Here is a 13,113-nt window from a genome sequence, read left to right as displayed (position 1 = left end):
CATCTAGAGCTTCATGCCAGAACTAGGTAATATTTGTTAAAGCTTATTTATAATACTGTTGACCTTGACAGTATTTTCTCTCTCCTGGTTATTAATTAGGCAGTGTCAAAGAAGCCAGAGTCTCAATTCTTGTCATTTTGGTGTGTAATGATGTGATTCATTGGCTAAAAAAATTAAAGTAAAGATGAATTTGAGTGATAACAGTTTTTTTTTTCAAGGTTTCTGCAGATATTGCGATATATCGTTACAGTGAATTATTTTGTCCACACGATAACCGTGGTGTGGAAGAATCTGATATCGTGACAGCCCTACTTGACAACACTTGTGTTTTCTCACTAAAGAAGAATCAAGTAAGGTAATTATTTCATTTAGTTTCTGTCCTTTTATTTATAAACTTTCATTCACATTGTGGAATTTCACAGCAAGAAAGATTTGGAATGCAGCAACGTCTCCATACAATAGAAATTAAAGGGCATTTCCTGCAACCATTCAATATTTGAAACTATAGCAAAGGAGAAAGTCAGGTGGGGCCACAAGTGATCATATGTACTTGACAAAAGAAAATAAAAATAAATAAAAAATTGTCATGAAGGTGGACAAACAGATTTGGTCCACATTTAGCTGAGGTCTGAATGCAGCCTTGACTTCACACAGAGACATATTTTCTGGTGCCATTTTAAATGGCCAAGCCATTTGAAACACTTTCCACACAAAGAACATGAGTAAGTTCTCACATCTGAATGACTTTTCAAGTGTATCTCTAAATGTAATGGCAAAATAAATTTTTTATTACACTGATCACAATTAAATTGTCTTCCTCCAGGGTGAGTGCGCCGGTGATTTTTAAAATGGCTCCTTTTTTTAAACTTCTTACCACCCTCAGAACACTGCAATTTCTTTCCACAATGAGTCTGCAAATGATGTTTCAAATCTCTTTGATATCTGAAACTCTTTTTGCACTGAAGACACATGAACGGCTTTTCTCCAGTGTGAATTCTCATGTGAGTCTGAAGGTTTCCTTTCTGTGGGAAGCCTTTCCCACACATGTTGCACGTGTAAGGCCTCTCTCCAGAGTGACTTCTCATGTGGGAGTCAAAAGATGCTTTATATGTGAAACTCCTTCCGCACTGAGTGCATGAATAAGGCTTTTCTCCAGTATGAACTCTCATGTGAGTCTTAAGGCTTATTTTATAGGTGAAACTCTTTCCACAGTGATGACATACAAAACAGTTCTCTCTTGAATGAATCTTCATGTGGTAATTAAAAGATGCTTTACGTGTGAAACTCTTTCCACACTGATCACATGTGTACGGCTTCTCTCCAGTGTGACTGCTCACGTGGGAATTAAAGTAGTTTTTATATGTAAAACTCTTTCCACACTGTTTGCATGTGAAAGGCTTCTCTCCGGTGTGAATTCTCATATGGACTGTAAGGTTTCCTTTTTGAGTGAAACACTTTCCACACTGTTGGCATGTGAAAGAGCTCTCTCCAGTGTGAAGCCTCATGTGGACTTTAAGGTTTTGTTTTTGAGTGAAACTCTTTTTACACTGTTTGCAGGTGAAAGGCTTCTCTCCAGTGTGAACTCTCATGTGAACTTTAAGGTTTCCAAGATGATTGAAACTCTTTCCACAGTGATGGCAGGTGAAATACTTGTTAGACTTGTTCCGACGTCTTTTTCGTGATGATGTCTTTTCAGTCTCTGTGGATTTTTCTCCAGCCATGAAATCATGATGATTTTCATACTGATCTTTCCCCTCCATGTCATTCAGTTCTGGACTCTCCTCTTTCAGTGCCATCAGGTCTAAAGCGAAAAAAACAAAAAACAAATACAAGTTAACACCAGTTTAATGGCACAAAGCAACAAAAATCAAAACATACTAAAGAACAGAGGCATTTCCTGTAATCTCAGAACCTCTTCTCAATAGTTAACTTCACTTTCATTAGGACACGTCCAAAATGCCTACAGTCCAAAAAAGCTGGCAGTTATCAAACCCCTTATTAAGCACATTTCTACTGCCTCAAGTGCAGCCCAAAGTGCTGTACAAAGCCATCAACGAAACCAAACAATACAAACACAACATTGAAGGAATGTTAAAATCGGGGTGATTCTGTCCATCTTTCTCGTACTGGTCAATAGTCTAGCAGTGGCATTTTGAACCAGCTGCAATCATAAATATTATTGTAACGCGCTTATTATACCACAATTTGAAGTTACAAATGACTTGAAGAGAGATGTAGCTGCAAACAGATGCCAAAATCAAGTGCTATTTAATCTTTCGACAACATAGAACACAATATTCCCTTGGATGGCTTGAGAATTATGTTGGCATTTGCGGACCAGCATGGTTTACCACAACCACTTTGTTTGTGTAAATGAAGAGACATCTCATCAAAGACAAGTATGGTGTGCCACATGGCTCAGTATTAGGTCCTCTGCTTTTCTCCATGTATAAGCTTATCATTAGTATTCACTGTAATGCCAATGATAGTTTTTATTTACGCACAACCTGAAAAAAAAAAGCACAACCTTACAAGTTTGTGGAATTCATTGTTGATATTAGGGTTGCATCAACTAATCAATAAAACTGAAACAAAAGTAATGAGAAAAAAAAAATTCACTGAATTTGATTATCACTTAACCAGGTCAGCACACTGTGCATTTAAAACGTCTACCAGTCACATCACTTTACAGTAGTGAATAATGCTAACTATTAAAAAAAAAAAGGTGGGGGCCACAGTGCAAGCTGCTGAGGGAAAAGTGTATGACCCAAGTTTTCTTTTGAGAGATATGTTGTTGTTTAATGCTTTTGAGACATGTTAACATATCCAGTGCATAACATATCCTTGCCTGGAAATGTTAAAAAGTCATATGAGTATTTCCATTTTGTGTAAAGTTGCATAAACACTGCATTTTTTTCACCCTATGGAAATAAAGCACTTCTAATATGTAGCAAAAAATAAATCAATAAATAAATAAGAGTTGGCCACAGGGCCGCGGGAAGTGGGGGTGCTGGGGGTGCTGCAGCACCCCCTGTTTTCACAGAATTGTAAATGCAACGCATATGTTTGTTCATTAAAATTTATTAATTTTTAGCATTTAGTCATTTATTTGTAATAAACACTTTAAGTGGGCTATTTAAAAATGGTTATTTATATGTTAAATTATCTTTTTAAAACATAAGCGCAGAGTGTTATGTAATATTGTGTGTGTCGAAAAAATTTGTCCGCATGCTGCTCAAAAAAAAAAAAAAAAAAAAAACCCAGTCAAAAACCCAACTGTCAGTGTTTTGTAAGGAACAGGCAAATATGTTAAATATATCAGGATACATTTTAATTGTTTACTAATAAAACAGTTCTTTTTTTTATGTCAGTGTCGGCTAGACAGATGAGTTGACGACTCGCGATCTTCGCAGCGCCAGAGAGAAATGCACATTTCATACGAATTACATAAGCAGCGCAGTCTGTTTTCTTTCGTTTTGAATTGTTCTGCTTAAAAGTAGACATTTCAAGCTATCTATATGTCTAAGGTCTGTGAGGCAATAGGCTACCTTATAGGCCTACGCTGAGTTTCGGTTCATTTATGAGACGAGCTCCAGGTTCGCCAGCGCCTCCGTGTCCTGATTATCTATTTTCTAATAGCCTGTATTTAGCTACTTCTTATTAAATCCAGAAAATTTGTTGATGAAACATTGATTAAAATTAAGATACAATTAATACAAAACGAAATTAAATTTAAAGACAGGCTTTGTGCTTTCAGTTTTAGGTCTCTGTGAAAGTTTTAAAACATTTTAGTGCCGCTTTAGACCGCTCACGTCCGTAGCGGAGAACTGTCTGTAACTTTTTTTTTTTTTTGTGAAATTAATTTTTTTTAAAAATGCAACTTAGTCCAGTGCGACTTAGGCTAAATATGTTTTTTTCTTCTTCGTGGCGCATTTTTTGACTGATATGCGTCTCCGGAGCGACTTATAAAATAGGCTACGGTAAGTTATTTATTCTTTTTGTGCAAATGTCCCATAAAGTCCCATCCTTTAAGGATGGTCCATTGCATTACGAATAAAAGCAGAATCAATAAAGTCAAAAATGTGATGTGCAGTCAGGTGGTTTGAGTGTGTGCGCGTTTTTTGACGAGTTTTATAGTCTTGATATTGTTTCTTATTCAAAAGTGGTGAAAAAAAATCAGCACCCCCAACCTAAAACCTCTTCCCGCGGCCCTGGTTGGCCATATTCCCTATATTCAGCTGCTAAGCTCAAGAAGGTGGATTGGTTTTTAACGTTGTTCATCACCATGGTAACTTGCGCTGCACGGCTAACCTGCTCTGAAGCAGGTTTTATTCTGGATTAGAGATCACAAACCCAAACTGGACCAATCAGCTGGGATTGTGGCATATATGATGCAATAAAGCCACTCCCCCTGCATCTCTTGCTCCAAATAACAGCAGTTTATAGTGACAAGTTTGGAGACAAATTGTATCTTATGCTGCTAATTATTTTTCATATATTGTATGGATTATAATTATGAATAATTCATATAATATATTCATATAATTATTATATAAATATAAAACGTTGCATTTGACTTAATATAATTATATACTAGCCACTGTTCATATAGACAAGCATCACTTTCAGAGATATTTGTAATGGAAAACCCTAATGATGAAACAAGATCAAGTGTGTGACCCAGCTTGTGTGTAGGACATGAAATTAAAAGTCTAAAAGTTGTACAAAATCTCTTATGAGAGGCTTTTGAAGGACAACATGTGTTAAAATCACCAAGAATCAACAGGTTATCAGAAATCGAGACCACATAGTATAAAAAGTCTGAAAACTCTGTATATCAAGACACAAAGCAACGGACTGGGTAGTTCTGATATTGGTCAAGTCTAAGTAATAAAAAGTCCAGGTTGTTCAATAAAAAGAAGTCAAGTAAAAAAATTTATAAAAAAAAAAAGAAGTCAATACTGATCTTGCATTTATCAAGGAAAAAAATCGTATACAGACAAAAAATCTAAAGTTAATCAATTACATTTCACGACTTGCATACAATGACATACAAACGAAATGTTTTTGTTAGATACTGTGGCATTATTAAGTAACAGAAATTAATGGTTTTCATTGTTTTTTAAACAGAAGATGATCTTGAGTCTATTGTTAAATAATTGTTTTCTTTAGGCTACTTCTACATGTCATAATAATGAATATCTAACATGGAAGTAGGACCCTCTCAGATTCAAGTGAAGTTAGAACAGAGTGGTGCAGGTTTGACATCACTTTGTAGGCCGAAACCCAGAAGCGAGTTAGCATTTTAGCACTTCCGGTTCCATCATTGTGAAAATCAGTGGGTTTTTTTAATGGGATTTTGGTTAAATGGCTGAAATAAAGTCTGTGGTGAACACAAGCTCAAAGACACTTTCATGTTTTATTCTACGACATAAAATACATCAATTACCCCACTCGTGATTTTTTTTAAGATGATGCGTTTTTTTTTAAAAGGCTGGTTGCTAACAAGTAGGGCTGTCACATTACGTTCGAAAATCGATTGCACAATCGATCGGACCAACCAACGCAAGTTTCAAAAACGAAAATAGGGAATCGATTTTAACGGTCTTTTTCTCGGAGCGCGTCCAGCTCGTCACGATACGCCCGCAGCGAACGCGTGTCACACAGCAACTGCAGGCTCTGACAAACACGCAAAACAGCAAATTATACTTCTGCATAATGTTTCTCTTTTTACAACAAAACTGTGAATTCTGCCAGTATGCAGACAGTCTCATGCATTCAGATACAGATTCGGGCTACGGTCTGCAATCTACAAATTTGTTTGACATTTCTAATCGTAAACACAGCCATGTTGAAGACTGCAGTAATGTTTTTCATTTATGTTATGGCAGTCCACTCTGCTTATTGTTTTTCAAGAATGTTGCACTCCTGTTTGTCATTGTGCACGAAACTTCACGCCAATAAATCATCAGGAATATTTGCTGACTTGTGCGTCTCAAGCGCCCTCTTTACGTTCATCCTAATGCCTGTTAGTTGTCTGTTGATTTGATTCGGCGTTTAAAATGGAAACGTCTTTAGACATGGAAAATCGTTTTTACAATCGATTCAATGAACACTTATGTCTCAAAAATCGAACAGGATTTTTTCACAAAAGTGAAAGCCCTACTAACAAGTGGCTAAATGGGAATACAGATGCTGTCAAGGCAGCCTCGTTATGGTTATAATTGTGCTCTTACAAACTATTCTAACTTAAACGTTCTGGGAATTTTTTTTAGATAAAAACTGAAAGAGTTGGAAGCTTAATGATGTGGGAACTTTTCAGGTGTAACTTTTCATATTGATGTTGAAGTCGTGGGACCGTGGTGTAGTTTGTTTATAGCCCACCTTTGGCTTTTTACTTCTAGCGACTGCATTTAGGCTTCAAAATTCATAAAAGTTGTGTTCATCAGTAGGGCTGTAACACAGCACTGCTGCTGCTTGGTGACATATGGTAAGCCTCTTTGGTGATATATTCAACATATGGGGAGAGAGATGCGCCACGCAGCTGTCACGCTCACACCATGCAGCCAGTGTGTCGCCGGCCTAAATGCTGCTCCATGCAAACTTAGGCCAGCGACACACTGGCTGCGTGGTGTGAGCGTGACAGCTCCGTGGCGTGTCCGTTTTTATTTCGGCTCCCATGTTAACAGGTTAGAGCTTGCACACTGCCTGCATGACACACGCGGCTCGAGCTGCGTGGAAAACGTGTGCATGCTAGAAATAGAACCGACGCCTATTTTTCACGCGACACGCAAGTGTGTTGGAAGCGTTTCCAGGCAAAATAATAAGAATAAGAAAAGATGTTTATATGTCATTTTGACACGAATACATATTAATAAATGATATTTTGATGTTTGAAAGTCTCTAGGTTTTGACATAAATGCAGATATAAATGTAATTTTAAAAAAATATAATAATTATCGATTTTCAAATACTGCACCCGTCAATACAGAACAAAATATTATGTAGCCTATTTTGCCGTCAATACTGCCGACGTTGTCTTTGCTGCTATATATTTATGTTTAACATGAAGTATAGGCCTTCCACAACTCTATTCCAATATGTCAAATATATCACCAATGAGGCTTATCATATGTCACCTAGCAGCAACAGCGCCGCGTCAGACACGTTTCTGGTGTGCAAAGACATAGAAAACACCACGCAGCTGACACACAACAGAAACACCACGCAGCCAGTGTGTCGCCGGCTTTAGTCTCTGCATGTGCTGTTTGTTAAGGTTTCCAATAACGTATATTTGATAACGCAAAACATCGGACGCGGTTTGTGTTTGGTAATTACAATGTAACTGTAATCATTTAAATGCGTGGAGCGTGTCTCGGGTTTCTCAAACTACATCTCTACATGCTGCTGAGTTTGTGTGGCTCATAACATTCATCTGGCAACGCAGTGTGCACCATTTCACAAGATTTGTAACGGAACTCATTTGTAAATCTACGCCAACACAGGAGAATACATAAATATATTTCTGAATATGCAAATTGTTGTTCATAGCGATTTCAAAATAAAAGTGTAAAATTTTGATGTGCACGTTCTTGTTCAAGAAATTACAGCGGCTGTTGCATTTCTATCGTACATAAGTGACCAAATATTAAAGATTAAGTTGACATTTGAATTAAATGTTGTTTGGCCAATATTAAACAAGGATTTGATCATGCCATAGTGTAACCAGGCCGTTGGTGCCCTCTGTAGGCATTTGTTGTAATGCGTAATGTATGTTTATATTATTTTATATAATTTATTTTACATGGTGTATTTTAACAGCGTTGTTCAATAAAACCCATATGATTACTTGCTTTGATACTTTATTTGAACCAATAATTATTGCTTGTTATTATATATTTGGTTAACACTTTACAATAGTTCATTAGTTAACATTAGTTAATGTATTAACCAACATGAACTAACAATGAGCAATACATTTGTAACTGTATAATCTTTGTTAATGTTAGTTAATAAAAATCCAGCTGTTCATTGTTTGTTCATGTTAGTTCACAGTACATTAATGTTAACAAATACAACCTTTGATTTTAATAATGTAGTAGTTAATGTTGAAATTAATATTAACTAAGATTAATAAATGCTGTAGAAGTATTGTTTATTCTTAGTATATGTTAACTAAGGTAGTTAACTAATGTTAACCAATGAACCTTGTTGTAAAGCGTTACCTATATTTGCATTTTAAGTTATTGTAAAGGCTGTTGTTCACGTTTTTATCACCACAATTTTTTATCCAATTACTCGATTGAATAATCAGTAGAATACTCGATTACTAAAATAATCAATAGCTACTACAGCCCTATTCATCAGTGATAATTATGGATAAAACGTGCAAGTGAAAAAAAGGTGATTTCCGCAACACTATTCTTTGCTCCCATATTTATTAAAAATGCAACGTTTCGACCCTGCTGGGTCTTCTTCAGGCAAATGGTGGACACATTTGATGAAGGGATATATATAGGTCTTACAATCAACTGACCCACCCTGTGATATCAATTAGCTTAATTAGCTAATAGCCCCACACATTACTCAATTAAGAGAACACTAACATACATATTCTCCACAAACCCACACATCTCAAAAAAGGGGCCCTTCAAGTCTCAATATCCCCAAAAGAGTACATAACATAGCTATCCATAGCTGTTTTTAGCGATAATCTAAAAGCCTATGGGAAAATCCTATTAGGTTAAATAATAGGTTACAATAAAACGTTGTGAATTCTTTGGGTTTAGTTGCCGTGTTTCAGCGCGTTGTTACGGAAAGAGCGTGTCCACATCACATTCCGACTAGCACGAAACTTAAAGTTCACATTTACTTGTGCATTTGCAACTTTTTGTAGTTGTAATGTTTATGATGCATACATACCTGATTATTGACACAATGCTTTGTTTGAGTCAATTAAGCCGCTAACAAAGCGCTCCAGTTACCGCTGTTTATTCAGCTATGCTGTTACTTGAAACAGCAATATTCATTTTAGATGTTTTTTTCAGAAACATTGATCCATTACTTATAATAACTAGCACTTTTATTTTTCTCTTATTTCATCAACTATATTTATTGTCCATGCATATGCAATTCTTTTTTTTAATTTATCCATGGCATATGCATTTTGATTCTTTATATGCAAGTAATGTCGTCCAATGACTTGTTTGCATTATAGAGGGATTATTTTATTTATTTGTAAGCCAATAGACTTTTTGATAAAGAAATTTGGAGTGTAAAATAAATTTTAAAATCTACACTGGTTCACTATAGGCCACTGTACTCTATATGTTTGATATAGGTTGAAGTGCTTTTATTGATTAGGCTAGACTTTTGCTTTTGTAATCAGGCTCTCAAATTTAATTTAAAAATTTGGATTTACATTTAGATTTATCAGCCAATATATCAGTTAACGGCTTTCAAATATAAAGAATTATTGGTATGAACCAATATTTTCGTATTGGTGCATCCCTAAAAAATATCATTCATTTCTGTAGAGCTGGACATTTTAATAAGGATCAAATGACTGAGTTAAGCTTTGAGAATGAAACCAACCTGTTTGTTCCTCAGTATCTTCTTGTTTTACTCTAAATGTTTCTTCAATCTTCATGTCTTCACTCTCCTCTTTAATAGACGCCATCTTTATAAGTGTGTCACGCGTATCAGTCACTTCACCAAAAGTTTTTCTGTGGGTTTGGCACACTCTGTCATGATTGAGATTAAAAAAATAATAATTAACAGAAAGAAAAATAAATCTAAACTAAATCTCAGTGTGTGTCTCAATCAGCTCTAGTTCAGTAGTTCAGTGCACTGGTAAGAGTCAGTCAGAGTGAGCGTTAATGGTCTGAATAGCCAAGAACACTCAAAACCAGCACTACTAACCAATAAATTAACAAATTATATGTAAGGTTCATTATGCATCGAAGCTTCATATTTGGTATATATTTTTTTCGTTCATTATATTTAATAGACTGCATTTTGATGAAAACATTTGCAGTTTGTTAAAGTTGTCATTACACATAGTGTTTGTGTTCTCGTTGCATTTACACTGTTTTGACCAGCATGTCTCGTCAGCGACTACGTGTGGTGAATCGAGCGATTCGAATCACTGAATAATTTGGTTCGGTTCAATTCAATTCAATTCAATTCACAAATATTTGATAGCGCTTTTCCTAATTCATGACTTGGATTTTCAAAACCTCCGTTTGCAACTTGCAAACCCATCACAACTTGCCAGTGACCGAATTCGTGTTTATGATAAACTGATTTACGATATAGGGAGAGAAATTAGACGCACAGGTCTTCTGTTACTCATGTGTGGATAACGTTACTTGACTGAAAAAAAAAAAAAAATCCTGTTCATTAATGTTAGATAAAGCATTACAATGTTATATTCAATGATAAATAATTCGCTTCCCATCTCCTGTAAAAACTATACATTTACTGAACATTTTGTATCGATTTAAACACCTAAAATGCTTTAAACACAAACCTTCTTAATCCGAATGACAACTGATGCAGGGAGCGCAGCGCAGCTTTATGAGGTCATATCGCCAGATCAAAATAAAAGTCCCATTTTTTTTTTTATACCTGATGCATATGGAATTACTTTTGTGTCTATTTAATCTGAGGTATAAAGTCCAGGGGTCAGAAAGTTATAGTCCTGCCATGTATTTATTTCACCCATGAACTCAGCCAGCTGATTTCACTAATTAGTTATATCTCCTGGTTGAAAAACTGTTAGCAAATTAGCAAATCCAGGTGATTGGAACAAAATACTGAGGAGGACTTTTACTTTCTGAACCTGGACTTTACACCTCTGTTTTTTATTCATTCAAACATAATGTGTTTGAGAAAACACATAAAATAAAAAATAAAAGTGCAAATAAATAGTCTTGTTTTAATTTGTTAATAAACAAAAATAAAGTAATTGATAACAAAACTCTTAAGGAGCTTGAGGTTGTTGCCCAGCCCTATTTGTTTGAACCCAGAGATGTGTCTATTCTCACATAAGCTTAGGCTACTCCTATATCCTATATATCATAGGTTAGGTCAGAGGTCATTCTTCCGCCGGAACTAGATTCACATACGACCGTTACCGGAAGGCAAGTGATTATAGTTTATAAAGTTATTAATGTGGATTAATATGGAAATTGAATATGGATATACCAATTATACTGTGTTAGACCAAACTGGGAAGGGTCACAGCACTTACATATTGTTGTCCTATTGTTAGTTTATTAATTAATTATAAAGTGTGGAAGACCCAGGATATTTTTCAACATAACCCTGATTGTGTTTGGCTGAAAGAAGAATGTAATATACACCTAGGCGGGTTTGACTGAGGGTAAGTAAATTATGCGATAATTTTCATTTTGGGTGAATTAACCCTTTAAAAGCTGTAATCTCATTAAATGTGAAACTTGATGGAGGTGAAGCCCTACGTGCAGACGGAGAGCAGATGGGACCGGGTGACGCCGGTGGTCGTGGGGGCCGAGTCAGAGGAGGAGTCGAGGAGCTGAAGAGAATGGAGAATATCTTGTGTTTTTTTCGTGGGTACTCCAACCCTATGGCGAAGGTGAAGGAGGGAGGAGCCAGGCTGGAGCCTTGACCACGGTGGAGCAGAGGAAGTGCAGAGCCAAGGTGGAGTCATTGGCTTTTTGACAGGTCCCATCTGCTCTATGTCTGCACGTAGGGCCTCATCTCCATTGGTCATCCCCTGGTACCGACAGCCAAAACTCCACCATGGCTCATCCCTCCAAGATGAAGCCGGGGAATCCGCCTCATCGAGCCGAGCTGAAGATCGTGAGCCCTGAGTTGGACAGAGCTAATGGAGAAGGCTGAGCCGAAGAGCTGGACGGCACCAACATGCAGGACCGTCACTGGTTGGATAAAAGGTGGTGACAATTATAGGGGTCCCCATTGCCTAGGGGGTTGTTATGCTGTATATTCCCCTACTCTTATGAATTCTTATATTATACAGTACATTACATTGTCAGCTCGTATGCCTGAGAGTTGAATGAAAACCACAAAAACATTTAATTTAGTAAAAGAAGTTTTTTTTTATTTATGTTAAAATTTGTCATTTGATGTTTCATAAATATAAACGTAGTGTCAATACACACCTTGATATAAAAAATAATAAATAATATGATTTAATGTAAAATTATGAAGCATTTATGTCCAAACACCATTTTTGCTCATGTCCCACACCCGTGGCTTCAATGTTGAGATACTTAAAATTAGCTCATTCTTTTACAATATGACATTATTTCAAATGGAATTGTTTAATATATAGATTAATTTACAGCATCTTAAAATTCTTTGTATTATTTACTGATCAAAAAAAATATTTTTACACTTAAATTGAGATGATTAACAAATTGAAATGGCAACATCTGTCATAAAAAGTTAATTATGTTATCTTTTGTTTGTATGGAAACAATTGACATCTAAGGTTACTGTAAATGTTTTACATGGCATAGAAAAAACCCCATGAAATTCCCTATTTTGTATATTATTTTTATATATCAGTTTTTACAAAACTGCATCACATTTGAAAAAGCTGTTTAAATATATTACATTTTTAATAGAAATTACTAAAGGAAAATGTATAAAATTAACGTTATTGTAACGTTGCGGTAAGGACCCTTTTTAAGAAGATGACCCGAAAAACATAAAAAATAAACATGTTCCAGATTAAAATCTTAACAACTACATTCTATTTTGTGTAAATTTTTATATGTATTGCAGACTGTAAATTATAAATTACATTACACACGTATATTAATGTATACATTTTTATTAATATACACTTATATTCATGTATAAATTTATATTAATATATACATTTCGTGTAATATATAAAATGCCCATAAGTTTCAAGCATTATTTTTCAACAGCGTGATCAGGAAGTAAATCTCACAATACAATGAAACGGATTACTATACAATTATATTACACAAGATTAACGTTTTAAAATGCTTATTGTACTGTAACTAATGTATCATTATAATGTATAAAGAATGACGTTTTGTGTGTAATGTGTAAATTACATTACACACATATAAATGT

General features: G+C 35.4%; 1 protein-coding gene across 2 annotated transcripts; it reads right to left on the bottom strand.

The window, feature by feature from the left end:
- Nucleotides 1-365: 365 nt before the first annotated feature.
- Nucleotides 366-10,572, bottom strand: LOC311080661 (uncharacterized protein). Of its 2 annotated transcripts, XM_084110743.1 has the most exons (3): nucleotides 10,532-10,572; nucleotides 9,595-9,743; nucleotides 366-1,801 (listed from the first exon to the last, which is right to left on the bottom strand). In XM_084110743.1, exons 2-3 carry the CDS (start codon nucleotides 9,677-9,679, stop codon nucleotides 618-620), a joined length of 1,269 nt encoding a protein of 422 aa, XP_083966869.1. In that variant the 5' UTR covers nucleotides 9,680-9,743; nucleotides 10,532-10,572; the 3' UTR covers nucleotides 366-617. The 2 variants fall into 2 exon arrangements, with proteins under 2 accessions (XP_083966869.1, XP_083966870.1); XM_084110744.1 differs by lacking the exon at nucleotides 9,595-9,743 and having other exon boundaries at nucleotides 372-1,801; nucleotides 10,532-10,569.
- Between the last annotated feature and the right edge of the window lie 2,541 nt (nucleotides 10,573-13,113).

The sequence above is a fragment of the Abramis brama genome (assembly GCF_963993115.1).
Source record: "Abramis brama genome assembly, chromosome: 4".
Lineage (NCBI taxonomy): Eukaryota > Metazoa > Chordata > Actinopteri > Cypriniformes > Leuciscidae > Abramis > Abramis brama.
The sequence above is the reverse complement of the archived record's forward strand: the minus strand, read 5'-3'. Positions and strand labels throughout refer to the sequence as shown.